Source organism: Triticum urartu, chromosome 2 (genome assembly GCF_003073215.2).
Source record: "Triticum urartu cultivar G1812 chromosome 2, Tu2.1, whole genome shotgun sequence".
NCBI classification, from domain to species: domain Eukaryota; kingdom Viridiplantae; phylum Streptophyta; class Magnoliopsida; order Poales; family Poaceae; genus Triticum; species Triticum urartu.
This window is the reverse complement of record NC_053023.1, coordinates 735397878-735418203: the sequence shown is the minus strand read 5'-3', so window position 1 is coordinate 735418203 and position 20326 is coordinate 735397878. Positions and strand designations below refer to the sequence as shown.

At 45.9% G+C, this 20326-nt stretch overlaps 2 protein-coding genes across 3 annotated transcripts; one reads left to right on the top strand and one right to left on the bottom strand.

Annotated features, from left to right (window-relative positions):
- The first annotated feature begins 3736 nt into the window (after positions 1-3736).
- On the top strand, positions 3737-6411 carry LOC125540304 (clathrin light chain 1-like). The gene is made up of 3 exons (XM_048703911.1): positions 3737-4234; positions 5524-5677; positions 5761-6411. Exons 1-3 carry the CDS (start codon positions 3849-3851, stop codon positions 6160-6162), a joined length of 942 nt encoding a protein of 313 aa, XP_048559868.1. The 5' UTR covers positions 3737-3848; the 3' UTR covers positions 6163-6411.
- Positions 6412-6454: 43 nt separating this feature from the next.
- Positions 6455-9681, bottom strand: LOC125540305 (putative serine/threonine-protein kinase). 2 transcript variants are annotated; one of them, XM_048703913.1, is made up of 7 exons: positions 9397-9681; positions 8594-8775; positions 8239-8354; positions 7927-8137; positions 7602-7839; positions 7278-7425; positions 6455-7044 (listed from the first exon to the last, which is right to left on the bottom strand). In XM_048703913.1, the coding sequence occupies exons 2-7, from the start codon at positions 8694-8696 to the stop codon at positions 6697-6699; spliced, it is 1164 nt and encodes a 387-aa protein (XP_048559870.1). In that variant the 5' UTR covers positions 8697-8775; positions 9397-9681; the 3' UTR covers positions 6455-6696. The 2 variants fall into 2 exon arrangements, with proteins under 2 accessions (XP_048559870.1, XP_048559869.1); XM_048703912.1 differs by having other exon boundaries at positions 8594-9681.
- Positions 9682-20326: the final 10645 nt, after the last annotated feature.

The window sequence follows — 20326 nt, the reverse complement described above, 5'->3', positions numbered from 1 at the left end:
ATGGCTCCTTCCCTTGCTCAATTAGATACATCATCATCGAGGAAGCGTTGTATGAGCTACTTGCCACGTTCAATGTGTTGTGAGTCGATAATTTATCAAATAGATGGAAGTCTATGAGTGTCAAAAAATTAATACTCCCTCTGTTTCTAAATATAAGACCTGTTAGAGATTTTAATATGGACTACATATAGATGTATATAGATGCATTTTGAATGTACATTTACTCATTTTGCTATGTGTGTATTATGTATTGGAATATCTAAAAAGGCTTATATTTAGGAACAGAGGGAGTAGATCATAACTTCGGATGAACTTGATTCTTTTTAAGATTCTTTTCCCAAGCTTTGGTTTAGGAGTTTTCATATGTGTCATGACAAATCTCATTTGAAAAAAAATACAGTACGATGGTGCGAAGCTAGGTATTTCCTTGTTGCTTGGAAGTATTATATGGTGGCTTTGCATCATGCGAACTTCCTTCACAAAGTTGTCTCCCAGACACCACCATAACTCTATTTTTGTCCTTTGATGGAATAAAACACATGATTTGGCTGCCACTTATAGCCCATTTTAGAAACATACTAAAAATAATTGGAATTGCAATTTGCAAACATCAATCGGAACTACCTTTGCTAGGTTAAAATAAACATAAATCAAGAGAAAAATCTTGAATTAACTTGACTTCATCATAATTGTAGCTACTTCGTGTTAATCAAAGAAAAGCTTGACTAGATCAATACGCAGAAAGATTCATCTCAAAAGGAGTAATAGACCAGAAATTTATGACCATTACAAGGTTAGATTCAAATTTGTATAATTTTCAAAATATAGATAAGTAATTTGAAAAGTTAGAAAATTCAAAAGAAAGAATATGCAAAAAGATTCATTGAATTTTGAGCTAACACTAAAAACTTATGGTAGTTTGAAGTTCTAGTGGCTTTTCTGCAAAGTTGATAGTCAGCCGGCGGGAACCGGAAATGTGGCGCGTCCTGGTGCAGTGGATTTGTTTTGAATTGCGACGCTCTATTTGAGATTTATGGCCATGGATTGCGTGCCGGCTCGCTGCGGTAAATGATACGTATAATATAGATCATCATATCTAGATCTAACTGTGCCCAGGATGCTTGATTCCTAGTGTTTCGAGGGGTATCAGTTGTGCCCTTGGTCACTAGGGTCGTGGCCTATTTATTGGTGGTCTCGACTTGGGCAAGGAGGCATGGGAAGGTGTTGCATGGTCGTGTTTAGGGTGGACATGCCATGGATGCCGGGGTGCGCTCGGACTCCGTCTGAAAGAAGGAGATGATAGGCGGGGCCCACATGTTAGGGAAAGAAAACAAAGAATGAGATAGATGTGATGCATGCAATGTTTGGTCTGGACTGGTCAGTCGTGTGGGGGGCTGCTATGTATCACTTGACCTAAGCAACATTCTCGAGTCGCTCAACGCCGCCCAATCTAGCATCGTTTACATAGGCAAGGCATAGTGAGCTAGCCCATGGTAGGCGCAGTGCTCACAGCAAGCCATCTCTTTTTTTTCAATCTTTTCACATCTTCTTTGCTCTTTGATTTTATATTAATTTCCAAAGTGTTCACAAATTTTAAAAATGCTCACGAATTTTCTTTTCATGAATTTGAAATTTTTCGGAAATTTACTAAAATTTTCACAAACAAAAAAAATGTTCAAGAGTTCAAAAAAGGTCAATTTTATAAACTATTTATTATTTTAAAGAATGTTCAGTCAATTTTTTGCGAATTTGAAAAATGATCGCACATACATAATATGTTCACGCATTTAAAAAAAATCATTAAATTTAAAAACATACGTGAATATTTAAAAAATGTTCATGATGTTTTTAAAAATATATTTTTGAAAGGAGAGAAAAAGGGAAAATAAAACTGAAAACTAAAAAGAAAAAGAAAAATCACAAGGGAAAACCGGCCTGGGTTCTTCCCAAAACCAGATTAGAAGCTTCTCAAATCTTCTGGCGAATGCGCTCGTTCGTGCCAACTTCATGGGCAGGCCCTCGTCACGATGCCCGTGGGCGATTTCCTCTGGTACGTATCTTTTTGAAAACCAATTAAATTAAATTAAATTAATTAAATTGAGATACGTACTTTAAATACTTCCCTAAACATTGTCATGATTTTCTATTGGTATTTTCTGGTACGTATCACTTTAAGCGATACGTATCATTCGCGCCTCGTGTATCAATTACGTACCACTTCAGCTTGTTGGCTGGGCTACAACGCTACGCTATGTAGTGCAAAATAGAGGCCTCGGCCCCTTACTGTTTTAATTGTTTTTCTAACTTCTCTTAAACAAAATAGGAATTGAATATCTCTAATAATTCTATTTTAATTCTAAAAAACTTTAAATCACTCATTTATACCCAACGACAGATATTTCCTGACATAAATATATTACAAAACATACTTCTGCAAAATAAAGGCTATATTAGGCCTTATAAAATAGTTTTGAAAATAGTTTTAGGGTTCAAATAGCAAAAATACATTTGAACTCCAGATCACTCAATCCAAAATAATAAGTAAAGGCAATTTCTGACTCTCTTTATATTCGAGGAATCCTTGTTACTTCCTCTCTCTCTCTCTAGCAGTTGAATTGCAATACGATCTTTTAATATTTAGGAAATAGTTTATTTCAATTTCCAAATAAATATTCAAACCTTACAACTATTGTTGGAGTTGGGTGTTTGGATACTTTGAATAAGCAAAGAAAATACTAAATGGAAACATGGAAAAGTCCTTTTATTCCCTCTGTCTTAATATTCAAACTTAAAAGCTTAAAATCCTCACAAAATTTGATCACTCAGACAACCCTTCCTAATTTTATTTAAATTCCAGAAAATTAAAATTTTGGGGTCGTTATAGCCTCTTCCTCTGCTGCATTTGACACATCGAAGCCCCTGGAGCTCACGAGATCCAACCTCTTCCACAACCATCTTCTTTCTCCACTCAATTCCACCGAGGCAGTCATGCAAGCATGACCAACCTCGCGCCTCCACCATACTTATGCACCATGCGACCTCATCACACACTCATCGTGTCCCACCCTGACAACACCTGACCCCCCCCCCCTTACCCCACACAAATCAACTTTGAATGAACTGAAAAGGGGGAGAAATCATGATTCGTACCTCTCATGGATAAGCACGCCACAACACTTGAACCGTGTGGAAGAGGACTATCAGAAGAAGAAAACACGATAGAGGATGGAGGCAATGCGCCGGTAAGAGAGAGGTAAGGAATCGGGGGATGCGGCATCGTCGGGTCGTTGCCGAGGGCACCGAGACGGCTTGACGTGAGAAGCAACCAACACAAGAGGCAACGTAGTAGGAGGGGGGGGGGGTGCATGTGTGAGGCGTTCCGACGGAAGACATGGAGGATGCGCCACGAGGTCTGGGGAGCTGCGAGATATTGCTCTTTTTTCTCGACCCTCATGGAGAGAGATGAGCAAGGGGCTGGTTTGTAGATGAGATAAGGTGTTGGCGTGAGTGTGCGAGCGGTTTAGTGACGGAGAATGTGTCATGCGTGAAAGCCACCGAGCGAGCGTTCACTTTATAGAATTTTCTTATATTTTTAAAAAGAAAGGAGCATAAAATCTGTTATGAATAGAAAACATTTTTCTAAGGAAAAAGGTGAACAAAAGCAGCGCGTGGCGGAGCAAGCAAAGCGCACCGTCCAAAAAATCCAAATCCAAAACCACCACCCCCCACCCCACGGACGACGCACGCGAAGTCCACAGCACCAGTCCAACCGCACCCGCGCCGCGCCGACCAAAAACCTTCCCCCGCCTCTCCCCCTTCCTCCCTCCCCACCTCCGCCGCAGCCCACCATGGACCCCTTCTTCGCCGCCGACGACGCCGCGGACGAGCTCCCGCGCACCGCCTCCCACCCCTTCGACGACGCCGAGGACGACGAGGGCGCCGCCGCGGCCGGGGCCGACGGCGGCGCGGGAGGGTACGCCTCCTTCGCGGACGCCGGGTACGGCTCCTTCGCCGACGCGGGCCCCGAGGAGGATGAGGAGGAGGTGGTGGACGAGGAGATCGCCGCCGACTCCGACGGCGGAGCCGTCCCCGTCCGCCACGTCTCCGGCGGGTACGCCCCCGCGGCCTTCTTCCCCGACTCGGACTTCGGGGGCGGGGACGACGACGGCGCCGTCCTGCCGCCGCCCTCCGAGATGGGCAGGGAGGAGGGGGCCCTCCTCCGCGAGTGGCGCAGGTGAGCACCGCCCCCACCGATCCGTTTTTGCCTGTTGCTATCCGGTTCCTGGTCCTGACAGAGCTAGGGTTCCGGCGCTTGGAATTAGATCTAATCTAACGCTCTGCTCCTGCTATTCTCGCCTAATGTTCAGTTAATTCAGCAACCTCGAGGTGCTGAACTCAGTTGCAATTCTGTGTACGGAAGCCTGTATTTTTATGTCTGCTCAATTCGATTAGGATGGAACTAGAAATTGAGTAGTGGATTTATGACTTCTCTCGTAGAACTGAATCTGCTAATTACAGTCTATATACAATATTGCAACTCTGCAACTCTGCAGGTAGTTCAAGTTTTGATATTTACGTATGGTTAAGTTAACAGTTTACTGATTATCACTGAACTTGGAGTAGGTGTTTACATGGTTGGCATAGAAAAGTGGTGGATGTGCATTCATCTTTTATTAGGGTCGCTTGTTCAGTTCCTTAGAGTAAATTGTGGTTTAACCTGTTGGTTGGCAAAGGTGCAACTGCACAGCTGGGGGGCATAAACATAAATGCGCTTCCCTTGTGAAGCTATCTAACCTACCTTGTATGCTACCGATAGTTTGGTATTTTGGTGATATCATGCTCAGTACCCCACGATGATGAGCTGTGCATATCGTCTCTTTCAGTTGCTTATGTCCTGTAGCGTAACTGATACTTTACTTCCATTACATCAGTTTTCTGTGCCAGCTTACAAAAAACCAAACAAGCTCCATTAAAACCGATCAGTAAAGCTGTAATGGTGTGTGCTAGCTGGAACACAACGCAGCCGCTTGTCTGCCAGTGGCCGAGCATGCATTATTTGTGTTTCTGAAGTGTGTCTGAGTGGCATATTCTTGTACTCTGCACTTGCATTGCTTTTCTGAACATGTTTTTTTTCCTTTTTTGTAATTTGCTGCATGCCTATCGGCAACTCTAATTCTGTATTTAGTTGTAGAATTGATGAATTTGTGTTGTATGATTTGGCCCAAATTTGTGGTATGCTCTGTGTGATCTAGGCATTGTGATGTCAGTAGTATGCTTCATTTTTGCTGTGATAGTTGTCATACAGAGATCCCAGTAAACTAGTTATGCAATGTCCTTTGATAATGGCCTTGTGTTGTGTCCTGATACCTGAACCCTGATAACTGGCCTACCACAGTACCCTGTAGAATTGAATGATGTAGCCATTTTTCTTCCTTGAATTATCCTTTTTCTGGTTTCCCTTGCATGGTGTAAATTCTGCTCTGTCTATGAGCTATAGTTTGAACAGCTTCATTGTGGTTTCAGGCAAAATGCTCTAGTTCTCGAGGAAAAAGAACAGAAGGAGAAGGAGCTCCGTGCCCAAATAATTGCAGAAGCTGAAGAGTTCAAGATAGCTTTCAATGAGAAGAGGATACAGACCTGTGAGACGAATAAGGTCCATAGCAGGGAAAGAGAGAAGGTACGTGAGGGGGCATTTCTTAATTATGTAATATTCTGTAAGCAAATCTGCATTGATCACTGTGGACTTGTGGTGTTCTGCAGATTTTTGTAGAAAGCCAGGAGAAATTCCATGCCAGCGCAGACAAGCAGTACTGGAAATCAATCTCGGAGCTCATCCCACATGAGATCGCTACCATCGAGAAGCGGGGCAAGAAAGACAAGGACAAGAAGCCATCCATCGCAGTCATTCAGGGCCCCAAGCCCGGCAAGCCCACCGACCTCTCCCGTATGCGCCAGGTCCTAGTGAAGCTGAAGCATGCTCCTCCACCGCACATGATGCAACCTCCACCAGCCCCTGCTGCCAAAGAAGGCGCGAAGGAAGGTGCGAAAGACGGCGCACCAGCACCAGCAAATGGAGCCAAGCAGCCCGTGGAGAGCAAAGAAGCACCCGCCAACGGCCCCGCCGCAGAGACGGAGAAGGAGCAGACCACAGCATCAGAGTAGCTTCTTTTCTTTTTACAGAAACACCAGAACCTTGACTATGCTTAGAAGGAAACTTTTATTTTCAAAAATACCCGGAGTGTCGCCTACCCTGTAGCGGTCTTTTTTGTAGAGATCCGCATCAGGATGGCTATGTATCGATCAGTTCTGAACATTCAGCTTAGTGTCACAGCAAACAACTGCACTCTTTACTGTTTTCTCCTGGTTCCAGACTTTTTGGATGGGTGAATACATTATGGTCTTAAACCAAAAGCTGAGAAGTTAACTGAATGTGATGACAATATGACATGCCTGATTGATGACTCTGCAAATGCTATTCAACTACTTCACTTCATGCTGTCCAAACAAGCAGCAATTTTACATTGCCCTGGCATGAATCACTAGTCTATTATTTACAGCTTCTACTTGCCGCATTGACACAAACACACTCAGGAGCAGAAACAGTGCATATCTAAGTATGTGCTGCCCTCTATGGTACTGTCACCCTACATAATAATGTAACTGAACAAAGCAGACCACCCTCCCTGGCGCCTTGTTTCACCTAGGGCTGATGTCGGTCACCGTCTGCGGCACAACCGTGCTGAACATGTCGGAATCGTCTGCCGTGGTCGAGTTCTTGAACCTCGAGTCGCTGGAGGCCGTCGCCTTGGAGACACCACTATTGTACTCACTGATGTACCCCGGCGCTGTCAGCTCCCTCTCGTTGATCCGGATGGGCTTGGACAGCATCTTCACCACCTGCAGCATCGACGGGCGGCGCGCCGCCGCCGCCTGCGTGCAGAAGAGGGCCACCTTGATGTACCTGATGGCCTCCTCATCAGGGTAATCCCCAAGGTCTGGATCAACCAGTTCCTTGAGGTTCCCTGCTTCATACAGCTCCCAAGTCTGTTGTCAATGAATGTTCAGAGTTAGACCAGAATCAGAGTTAGACCAATCTTTTTACTGGCATAAAGTCAGGGCGAAGCTGCAAGCTAAGTTCACCACATAACTGTAGTAGATATATTTTCACCAGATAATGTTGCTGTTCTGATTTCTGAAACGGTATTACAAACATGTCTTCATTTGTGGAATTCAGATAAGCAGGTATAAGAAGCACATGATAGTAAGCAAGAACTGACCTTCTCTAGAAGAAACTTATCATCAGCCAGCAGGCTCCTCGAGCCACTCTTGCCGCTGATGATCTCGATTACAAGGACCCCGAAGCTGTATATATCTGCTTTCTTAGTCAATTGGCCATGCCATGCATATTCAGGTGCAAGGTAACCTCTGCATGAAATCCAATGTTCAGAGTTAATTCAAGGTAACAGGAGAATAAACAACAGGAGCAAGTAGACAATGGGATAGATGAAAGCAGAACTAATAATTGAAGGAAATGCAGTACTAATAATTTAGAAACCACTGTACTTTCCAGTTAAATGAGGTGCAAATCGCAATGTACTCACGTTGTTCCAGCTACTCGGGTACTGATGTGGGTGATATTGTCTGGAAATAGTTTGGCCAGACCAAAGTCCCCGATCTTGGGGACGTAATTTTTGTCGATAAGAATATTGCTAGCCTTGATATCTCTGTGCACGATCGGTGACGGGATCTCTTCATGCAGGTACGCAAGACCTCTGGCAACACCGATGCATATGGAAGACCTTATGCTCCAAGTAAAATTGGCCGGATCACTGTTAGAAGCTGTGGAACCACAAGGTAAACTGTTAAGCCACAAAGAAAATCACCATGTTAATATAGTGACAGGAGAATAGGTTCATTTTTTCATACCCAAGAGTGCACGGTCGAGGCTGCTGTTCTCCAGGTACTCATACACCAAAATGCGATTTTCTTCTTCGACGCAACAGCCGATCAATTCAACAAGGTTAGGGTGCTTCACGTTGCTGATAACGTCGATTTCTGTCAAGAATTCTCTGATGCCCTGCCTGGATTCGGCAGAGAGAACTTTGACCGCGACATCTTGCTTGTTTGGTAGGGTTCCCTGAACACAGAAACGCTGATCAGCCATGCAAAGCATTGGCAGCTTAGAGCAAACAAGTTTGAGCCATACAATTCCCTCACAAAGGGAGATGAAAATGTCACCTTATATACTGTCCCGAAACCACCTCGGCCGACTTTGTTGTTGCGGTCGAAGTTGTCGGTTGCTGATTTCAGCTGAGCATAGGAGAAGAGCCTTATGTTCTTCTCAGCTGAAATGCCTGAAAGCAGCAACATTTGGAAGGATGTTTAGTTATCTGTTGTCCAAAATTTAGTTCAGGATGGTAGGTAAGGTGCAGACAGAGATGAACTTTTAGTTTCGGCATGTCTGTAATTATATATTCATTGGGATAAGTGGTGGGAACAAGAAGTGATGGCAGAATACTCCATTAAGGCAAGGGTCATAACAGCAAAATTGCAGGCTGTTGGGTAAATTTTGCAACGCAAAACGAAGCCTTACCGCTTATGCTGGCCTGAGAGTTAAGATTCTCCTGTTGCCTATGGAAGTAGAGATTCTTCTCCTGTTGTTGTTTCTTGGCTCTTGGGAGGCAACACCAGCTCATTATACTCAGTTGGTATGGTGGCAGGCAGGCTTGTCAAACTCCGAGGAACATTCAGCAAAGGCGGCGCGGCGCTCTTACTCTGCATGAACATATTTCAGGGGACAAAACCTTGTCACACAGCTCAAGTATGACAATTTTATGAAAACTGGAAGTGCAGGTGAGGCCAAGTTGGAACGAATTTCTTAAAGAAAAAAACACTTGCCTAAAAATAAAGAAATGTTATAAAAACTGAAAAGTGCAACAGAGGCCAAATTGGACTGAGATTTTATAAGAAGTGAAAGTTGAGGAGAGGCCAAGTTGGGCTTAAATTCATGACAGCCTCAAATCAGGAGGGGAGGGATGGGCATGAGAATGAACCTCAAATCGACACCTCACGGATAAAACAAACACAAAACTGCAATTAACCTCAAATCTACCGTGGAAGCACCTGCCGGGTAAGAAAAGACACAAAAGCGCAAGAAGCTTTGCTCCAGGTTGCAGGTGAGTCTGGATCTCAGATCGGAAGAAGTGCCACAAAAAAAGTAAGTAAGTATTAGCGGCTAGCTAGCTAAGGTGCGGCATGAGAAGGCGCGGCGCAGAAATGGATCGGGTGGCGGCTTGTTAAGGACACATGTATACCAGAGGGCTTGAGAAGTTGGCAAATAAACAAATACTAGGAGTAGTACAAAGTAAGGAGTTGCTGATAAAGAATTAGTTGTACAAGGTAGGCGACTGTAGACGACAACGGCCGGGCACGCTTGCTTGGTGTGTTCTTCCCGGGTGAGTCGAGTCAGATCGGCGGCGAGCGAGCGGCGGCGGCACACGACAGGCAGAGGAAATGGATAGGTAGGGGCCGGGACGGGGGAAGAAGCGAGGGAGGGAGGTGGTTGGGGGCTTGAGTTACTCTATGTAGATTTCTCCTGTAGCCCGCCCGCAGGTTGGAAACAATTATACGACTAGTGGTACGAGGGGGAGGGAGACTAATCAGAGTCAGACCAACCAGATGAGATGATGATACAACTTTTTTTTTTTGCGGGTGAGATGATGATACAACTAGTGGACACACACACACGCTGAAATGTTTTCTTCTTCCTCCTCTTCTTCTAGAGAAGGGAAAGAAAATGGGTAAAATACGAGAGAGAGACGGGGGAAGAAGAAGGGGCCTCGCTGTCAGCTGATTAAATTGTCAGAGAATTATGTGTCTCATCTCATACTACTAGTCCTAGTGCAACAACCTCCTCCGGCTGTGCGTGCTCTGTTTTTGTCAACACGCTGCCCCCTGTGTGGTTCTAAAAAATCGATTCGATGGTGCGACTGCGGTTTGTTCGCTGCTGCTGGCTGGTCCAGCCAGAGCGATCCTGGTCGACTCGTGGGTGTGAAAGCCTGGTCGACCTAGCGAGGCTGGCTGTGTCGTGACGTGTGGTGCGATCAACACCACGTTACGTCGAGCTGTCGTATGCCGCACCACACCGCACGCACCAGGTCAGGTCAGGTCAGGTGGCCGGGCAACACGTACGGCCGCCGCCTCCGCCTCACCAAACTTCGCCCGACCCAGTCCCCCCCGCCCTCCCGACGGTTTCCGGCCGGCGACCAGTTCCTGTGCGCGTCGCGATAACTATCGGCTAATACCAAGTGTTGAGGACACGTACGACCTGTCCTCAAGGATCATGATCGACTCATGAGTCGGTCAACCCATAAAATAAGCTCTTCTTGCCGGCCGATTATTCCCCGTTCCGTTTTACACTGGCTAGTGCGTGTCTGGCGTTGGCACGCACGTTGTCTCGTCCGATCGAGCTGAAAAAGTCCACAGGCGAGGTGCGTGTGGGTGCTGTTCGACGGTGACTCGACGACGGCGAGTTCCATACGTTTGACGGCACATCGTAGCCTAGTCCTAGCTGTAACAGTGCATGTGTCACTCTCTGCTCCTTCCGACGTGACACCCTTACTCTGGCATGTGTCACATAGTAGTACTATAGAATATAACTTCTTTTTTGGATCAAATATAATATAACTTCTGATGTGACGAATCTGTCGTGTGCTACGGTTTCGTTTTCTACGGAAAATTAGTTTTGTGTCACACCGGTGGTTTTATAACTTGCGGCGTAGGGCCCTGGGATAGGCGTGGTACCGGGCAAGCGGGACGTGTGACCATCAGAACGGTCGGCCGGCGTCTGGCCCCTGACCTGCACTGCCCGCCTGCCCGTTGACCTGCTGACGTGGCAAAGGGGCCAGACGCCAAGGACCCTGGCGTCTGGCCCTGGTAAGTGGATAACCCCCGCGGGCCGAGCCCACCCACCCATCTCTTTTCCTCCTGGCGGCGCACGAAACAGAGGGCTTCTCTCCTTCGCCCCTCTTCTCCCTCACACCAAATCCCCCTTGATCTACTCCATCCTCCATCCAAATTTGTGGATCTGAGGCCCCCAAGCATCCTTGAGGTATTCTCCCCCATTCCCTCCAATTTATTTGGATTGAGTCCTCTTCTTTTTGATGCATTATTCAACACTAGGTGATGTTAGATGAGTAGATGGTTTCTTTGTTTTAGGAAATTGTTTATAGTTGATAGATGATTTGGTAGGCAGTAGATGATGTGTAGTTGAACATGTAGGCAAAATCAATTCCGTTTTGTGCATATGTTGTCCATAGGAATTTTTTTTGAACTAAGAGGGGTGATGAATACATGATTTTTGTATGCAAAATAGACTTGTTTGATAATCTGGTTTGATAGATGATGTGTGTATGTGGTATAACGACACAGTTGAATTTAAATATGATGTCTCTATCTGTAGATAATCCTATTGTTGGCATACTTTATTTGCAAAAGACATGGTGAAATTTGGTACTCTAGATGATATGTATTTGCATATGTGACACCATATTATTTGACAAATTTATTTGATTGAGATGATGTTGGTATGTTTAAGAAGAATTATGTGTGCATGTGAAGAAGAAGAAAAATGATGGGGTTATGTTTGAGAATAATGGTGTGTTCATATGGCATAACTTGGAGAAGAAAATTGCATTGTTTGATATTGTTCATGTATTCATAGATGTTTGTGATTTGTTTTGTAGGATGGCGGATGGTGATGGACCTTGGTATGACGGATTAATCGATGAGTGGGATAAGGAGCATCGTGCTCGTGCCATTGAGAACGGACATGTAAGAAGCAAGACTTATCAATTTTCGTTGTTTCTCATTTGTGTTCTTGTATTGATTAAAACATCACTTTATTTGCAGCTTGTAGTTGCTATGCGCATGAGGGGTCATTCCGCTGATGACTTTACTTACGACCCGCGGTACGAGCCTTACATTCGGAGATTGGGTCTTCTCCCATTCGTGTTGCAGTTTAAGTGACGCGCTCCGCCGGTGAACCACACGACGCTGACCGCACTTGTGGATCGTTGGAGGTCGGAGACTCACTCGTTCCACCTTCCATTTGGGGAGATGACGATGACCCTTGAGGACATGGCTATGATAAGCGGCCTTCCTATCAACGGACAAGCTGTTACCGGTCGTGTCAGTGCCGTTAATTGGCGAGAACGGACTGGCATTTTAATTGGTGTTCAGCCCGACGCCCCTGAGGAAGGCAAGGCAGATACCGCGAGAGTGAGGCATTATTGGCTAAAAGCGGTTAGAGGAAACATCAATCCGTGTCCTCAGGGTGCTAATGACGTGGTTGTGCAGCAGTACGCGCGGGCCTATCTTTGGTATGTGCTAACCAAGGTAGTCTTCTCAGATGCAACCGGGAACTCGGCCCTCTGGATGTTCCTGAAACTACTCAATAACTGGGATACCCAGTAAGCTGGGGTTCGGCCGCACTAGCATATTTGTATCGTCAGGTAAGAGATATTTGCAACCATTTAACTTGCATTTGTCATGCGCCTCCATATCTAACATGTTTGTTTAATTGCAGCTTGGCTTGGCGTGTCGCAGGAAGGGAGATACATCCTCATTGTCTGGGTTTGTTTGGAGCCTATCCGTGTGGATGTGGGAGCGGATCCCGGTTGGACGGCCCGATATCAAGGACCCCAACATGGCAAACTCACGGGGTAATCCAGACGGGCTGCATGATGATGATCCATATCGGCGCCCTACGCTTGCTTACTGTTTGGAACAAGTGACAGTGTACACAGGAAGCTCGCATGTGTGATACAAGTGCTATATGAACGAGCTGGACACCTTGACTGCTGAGCAGGTATAGAGAAGTTCGATGAGACCAAATTTAGTCAAGAATGAAACTTGTATCTAACAATATATCTCTTTGTTTTGCAGGTACATTGGTTGCCTTATATGGAAGATCGTGACTATGATCTTAATGAGATGTGGACGCGTGATAGCCATCTTTGGTGGACGAGGTGCCCAATGATATGCTTCTTCGCAGTCGAGTGGCACTTTGTAGACCGTGTGGCAAGACAATTTGGAAGAAGACAAGGTATTCCAATTAAGGAGAGCAACGAGGAAATGCTATCTCTGCATCGGTGAGCAAGCATGCCTTGAGTATGTAGTAGAGCATTGAATAAGTCTATGTTTGCTAATGCTTTGTCCCATGCATCATTTGTAGGTTCGATCGAAGGAACAATCAGGATATATCGGATTGGGCAAACAAACACCATGCGTGGATAGAAATTTGGAATCAAAGAGGCACGTTAGTGCAATCAGAGAATAGACCTCACAATCAGTCAGTATATCAGAAGTATCAAGTGTGGTATGCGGATCGTTACCGTTTAAAGCTAAAGCCTGGTTGGACTCACGAGGAGTGGTCGGAGTTGGTGTCTGAAGACCCGAAGACTGCAGAAGGTTATCATAACTTCAACACGGCTGTGAGAGACACCAGAGGGGCTCACGTTGACTATGCACCGATGCATGACAAAATGGTAGTCTGTTTGACCTATTCTAACCAACTTGCATCATGTTCTCTTCTTTCAAATACATAAGTTTGGTGTGTTCATGAATTGCAGGGCAGAGAGTTGCTTCTGTGCGTCAACGATGCCAATGTTGCACTGAGTCATCCACCTGATGGTGTATTATCTGAAAGGACTCTTAGGAGCACGATGGAGGTGTGACCAATATATTATAAAAGTTTCTTTTCGCGGATTATTTATTTGCATCTCATATCATAGCATATTTTGTGTTGTTGCAGAAGTTCAAGAAGCGGTTCCATAAGATGGCAGCAATGCTTTCTTTCCATGGTGCTCAGTCCAGTGACGTGTATGCACCTGGTAGCCGCCCCGCCAGAGCTAATAGACGGCGTTATATCCAGAACGATGAGGACATGGAGGAGGAGGTCCATGAAGAGGAGCCAACACATCAAGAGGAGCCAACACATCAAGAGGAGCCAACACATCATGAGGAGCATGAGTATGATGCAACACATCAAGAGGATCATGAGTATGATGTTGATGCTCCACAACCATCACAGGTTACACAACCGACACAAGACAATGCTCGCTCTAGGAAAGGCAAAGCCATAGCTAAGACACCAGGCAAGAAAGGTAGAAAGAAGACATGGAACACACAATTCCATAGTCCGGAGTATCCTTATCAGCTTATCCCAACAGGAATGCAAAGATATAAGGCCAACATTGAGGCGGAGGAGGAGGCATACAACAAAGAGGAGGAGGAGGCTATGATCCCTGGCGTCTGGTTTGAAGTCAGGGGACCAGACGCTATGATCCCTGGCGTCTGGTGGTCGACTGGAAGCAAAAGCAGAGGCCTGGACAGCAGAAACAGGGCAGCCAGACGCCAGGGTCCATGGCGTCTGGCCCTGTTGTAGTAGTTTTTGCTAAAGGGATGACAAATTCTGATGGGCTCGCCCTATCCAAAACAAATGTTATGAGTTTATTGTGCTGAATAGCAACCGTGTCTGCATGTAGTACACTCTTATCTTGCAAACATTCATAGGAAGGTCATGCAGAAAAGTACAAGTCTTGTGCAAGATTCAACAGAAATCAGTTGCAACCAACCGCTAGAGCTACTCTGGGTGCACGGTGTAGCAATAGCAATGGCCATGAATGGACTTAGAAAATGCAGATATGCTTAAGCTGGTACTACTAATTGGCATGCATCCTTGAGGAGAATTAGAGTAGTTATCACATAATCTCAAATTACACAAATAGTCTCGAATTACACAAATTGCAGATATGCGTAAGCATGGGCAGAGGAGATTCGCACCCTCCGGCGGGCTGGGCGAGACGCAAATAGCAAATGACAAACATAGTTATCACATAATCTCAAATTACACAAATAGTCTCGAATGAGAAGTTCATCACATCCAATGTCTCGAATGACATAAGTAGTTCATGACCATAATGGTCCACGATAGTTGAAATGACATGAACATCACATATAACTCGGTTTCCTGTAGCAATGCAAGTCAACAACCCTTTTCCATCCCCATTCTTGCAGCATTTCTTGAATCTTGTCATCATCAGTTATGTCAACCAATTTTCTTTCCCCGGGGCCATCTGACTGCTTCCTGCTGACGTAGTACACAAAATCCTCTTCCTTCAACCCTTGCTTCAACATGAATTTAGTCTTCAACCAATCGAAAGTGAGGTCCACTTCACTAACTTGCACAACACATGGAGACAAGCCTTAGACATGAACAACAGGGCTAAGCACCCACTGAGTACCCTTAGCCATCTACAACACACAAATATCTTAATACCTAACCTATGATACATTAAACCACGAGGAAAACAAACTAGGGTTTACACAAAACTGATACATTAAACCAACCAAAAAATGGGGGTGGAGTTGATTTACCTTCTTGTTTGGAAATCCTGAAGATCCAACGGTGAAACCGGACCGATTCGTGAGAGATTTGAGGGGGGTTAGGGTGGTTGAGAGGGAGTGACGTTGGCAGGGCTAGAGGTGAGAGTGAGTGGAGATGAATGAAATGAGAGGGGTAGAGGTGGAGATGAATGGATGAGAGGGCTAGAGGTGGGCCCAAAGAATCTTATACACTCGAAAGATGCTCTCTGGACAGGGACCCAGACGCCAGGGACCTTGACGTCTGGGTGTGCAAAGTTGCAATGCTATCATCGGGCAGGTGTCTGGTCTCCTGAGTGACCAAAACAAGCCAGACGCCATGGACTATGGCGTCTGGGTCAGCGCGAGGCATTAGATAGGTGTCTGGTCTGCTGTGTGACCAAAACGAGCCAGACGCCACGGTCCCTGGCGTCTGGGTCGGCGCGACCAAAACGAGCCAGACGCCACGGTCCCTGGCGTCTGGGTCGGCGCGAGGCATCAGACAAGTGTCTGGTCTGCTGCGTCACCAAACCGAGCCAGACGCCAGACACCGTTGCGTCTGGGTGTGCACATTTGCAAACTGAAATGTTGCTCTCTGGATAGGGGCCCAGACGCGAGGATCCCTGGCGTCTGGCTATGCACATTTCCAAACTAGAGTTTTGCTCTCTGGATATGGACCCAGACGCCAGGGTCTATGGCGTCTGGCTCAGAGTTTTTTCTTGGCAACTTGTTGCACACACTTTTAAACATTGGAAATCAAAAAAAATTATGAACAAAGCATAGTTTGCACATAATCTCAAATATGTTGCACATAAGTAGTTCATGACCACATAAGATCTCGAATAACAAGTTTACACACGATCTATCGAATGACATAAGTAGTTCATGACCACACACGGTCTCAAATGACAAGTTCATACATTAAACAAAGTCTCGACAGTCCATCATCGACGCTGGTGCCTTTCCATTTGTCTACTAAGTAGTACGGGGCCACTTTCCCTTCTTGTCACGTGCCTCGTCCTCCTCTCGTGCATCGCGAGCCCCTACAAGTTTTCTTGCCCTCTCTTCTTGACGAGCCTCCTTCTCTTTGCATGCCCTCTCTTCCTCATGCTTCTTGCGCTCACGAGCCTCCTTCTCACGACGCTCGTGTTCTAATCCCCATGCATAGGACTCCTCGAACAGGCGCTGCCTCCGTAAGCAATCTCGACGTTGGTCCTCTTGGACATCTTTTGGTACCTTGTGATCTATCCAAGTGAAGTACTTGCAAAGTGGAGGAGGGGACTACATATAAATCATGTTTTTGTTAGACATATGAGTTCAAACTTGTTGATGTTTTTTGTATGTACACCTAACGTACCGGTGGTATGTCATATGCGTTAGTTGGCCTTCGGCGATCATGTCATAGTTGGGACACACGAAAAACCTTCTACCATCTGTCCATGACTTCTTGCGGTCCGTGGACACCTTCAGCTTGCAAACATCACCACACCAACATGGTGGTGTGGGCACATCCTTCTCCTTCTCCTTGTCCAACCTGGCCTCCATCCACGTCTTCGGCATGTCCTCTTGGTCCGCGCACGCCGGCCTCGTCCTGGAACCGGATGAAGCCATGCCTACAAAAAGAACAATTGTTAGCACAAGACACAAAGAGATACATGTGTAAATACAGTAAATCAATAAATGCTAGGAATTGTATGAACAAATAATATACCATTATTATTTGATCAACCATCTGGATTAAGCAAATAACCGAAGGCTGATCCATTATCAACCATTCCTCTCCGACCACCACCACCTCTAGCACTTGTGCTTCCTCCACCACCACCTCTAGCACTTGTGCTTCCTCTCCGACCACCACCACCTCTAGCATTTGTGCTTCCTCTCCGACCACCACCACCTCTAGCACTTGTGCTTCCTCTCCGACCACCACCACCTCTAGCACTTGTGCTTGCTCGACCACCACCTCTAGCACTTGTGCTTGCTCGACCACCACCTCTAGCACTTATGCCTGCTCGACCACCACCTCTAGCAGTTGTGCTTCCTTGACCACCACCACCGTCACCTCTTCCACCTTGTTCATCATCGGTGCCACCTCCACAGCTTTTTTTTTGGTTTTCCTATTCTTACATGTCCGCTCATTGTGTCCCCCTTCACCGCACACCCCACAGTTGATAGTGTCAGGAGCCTCCATGAAATGACCGCTACCAAATTATTTCATGCCAGTGTATCCAGCCAGGTCATCCATATCACCCCTGAACCTCTTAGTTCTTCTTCTACCCTTGGTCTCCACCTTCAGAAGAGGGTCTGGCCTAATATGAGGGCCATGGTACTCAGGCCACTGTGATTGGTCCAAGAAAGGGTGAAATCTTGGCGCCCATGTCAACCTAGTAGCTTCCACATGGAACTCTTGCATCCGCACGGTTTTTCTATCACAAACATGTATGTTTCTCGCCTTCGCCGCCGTTATCAAATGCGAGCATGGCCAATGATACTTACTAGGCCTCTCGCACTGGCACCACCGAGTCTTCAGACGCACCTCAAATGCAGCACCACCATATTGTCTACCGTCTCGTGTTGTGCCACCTGGCTCATCAATTTGATAGATCATTTCAGTTCTGTCGAATATGATAACTTGTTGCCGTGAAGACTTGCTTGCTTGTAACTGCAACCATTCATCAACCTTTTCCGGATAATCCTTTTTTTCACCTATCCATTTTGCAGTCTCTTCAGAATGCCTCTGAAAGTACTCATTAAGCTTGAAGAATGTGTACTCCACTATTGCAGTCACCGCAGTCTCTTCAGAATGCCTCTGAAAGTACTCATTAAGCTTGAAGAATGTGTACTCCACTATTGCAGTCACCGGCAATGCACGAGCACCCTTCAGCACATTGTTGAAACATTCTACCAGATTGCTCGTCATGTCGCCATATCGCCTACCACCATCGTCATGAGCGCGTTCCCACTTGTGCTTCTCGCTTAAATTCCTAGTTAAGAAATATTTCTCCCCTTCGTTCACCGCTGCAAAGAGTTTGTTGTACCGAGCATCGAAACCTTGGGTGGTGAAGGCCACACATACATGGGTAAGGTCTCTGCTGAGCTCCTTGCTCTTACATGCCCGGTAAAAGTTGGCCACGAAATGCCTCATGCACCATCTGTGGTGAAGCTTTGGAAATCCTGGAATAACAATGTCCATTGTCTTGAGTATGCCACGGTGTCGGTCCGATATGATGCATACCTCCCTATCCCCAATCACGTTGTGCCTAACATGACCCATGAACCACTCCCAGTTGTCTTGGTGCTCGGAAGGCACCAAAGCAAATGCACACGGCAACACGTTGCCGTTTGATGAGTGCGCCATTGCTACCATTAGTGTGCCCTTGTATCTACTGGTCAAGAACGTGCCATCTATAGACAAGACCGGACGACAATGCTGAAACGCCTCCACGCATTGTCCATAACTCCAGAAGGCACGGTGGAACACTCCCTCGTGATCCTCGACCACATGAAACATGCCCAGATTCTTATGTGCAATCGCGGCCAACAACCTTGGGAGCTGGTTGTATGCTTTTTCATAACCACCATACAACATCCTAATAGCATTTGCCTTTGCCTTCCATGCCTTCCCATACTTGACTTCATAACCAAATTGTTTTTTCACCATCCGCATTAGAAACCTCACTTTCACAGTGGGATCAAAGCCTATGTCTTTCATCCACTTGTATCCGAGATACTCAGATGTGAGTTGACGGTGTGTCGTTCGTAGTCGTTTAGATGGCGGTTTGCACCTATGAGTGGCAACACAACTTGTTAACACCCATTCTTCGGTTTCTTTAAGCTTTCTTGCACGAACCTTCCATGGGCATCCTTCATGCTGACACTTCACGGTGTAACGCAACTTCATGTCGGAGTGCTCAACATAAATTGGCCTATGGTTTCGAATGGCATAGTCAGCCAACCAAAACTTCAGCATAGGCAAGCTCAGAAACTTCACTCCTTTCTCCAAATAAGCATTCTCGTCCTCATTCTCCACCCTTGGTTCTCCTGGATCCGGTCATGGTGTTGGCTCAATCGCCGTCATTCTCATTCCACCGTCAACAACAGCTTTATGGGCAAGGCTGAGATCTTTAAACAAGTGAGTTCTTTTTTCTAAGCCCCTCAGCTCAAAGTGGATTTGGTTTTCCTCCTTTGTGAATCCATCCTCGTCCAACTGTTCAATTGGACCCTCGTCATCCGAGTCATACGCATATTGACGCCTAAAAGGCAAGTCACGATGCATGTCCTTTTGCGCTATGTACGCATCCAAGTCACCAACATCATTACCATGAAACCCTTCCTCTTGCTCTTCGTCGTCATCATAAGCATCTTCATCCTCTTGAATTACTTCGTCACTAGCAATCACCTCAACTTCATTTGCTTGGCTAGTTGGTGGTTGGCTATAAGCATTGGGGGCATACAACTCAACCTCATTTGCTTTAATAGATGGTACATGGGGACGTGGTTGGCGATAAGCATTGGGGGCATCAACCACAACCCTATGCTCAACAAGTGGCACCATTGTCCTCTCGCTCATGTCATCCATTGGGGAAGAGACATGCCGGTTCAAATCAAAGGTAAACCGAGGAGATTCAACCTTGGTGGCAAACAATTCAAGTGACTTGTCTTCCGATTGGGAAACTTTTTCCTTGTATACATCCCAATGCAAATCCGAGGTGATAGGCATACTTTTCAAGCGAGATTTGGCTCCAACTCCAACATCATACCTTCCTATTAACTTAACATCAACATTGGTGTCCATCCACTTTAAGACTTGTCTCACTTTTGCAACAACATCCTCATAGCTAGGGCTTGTATCAAAAACCAATGGTTCCTCACCCGTGTCGGCATTGTTACTCAAGAATGCCTC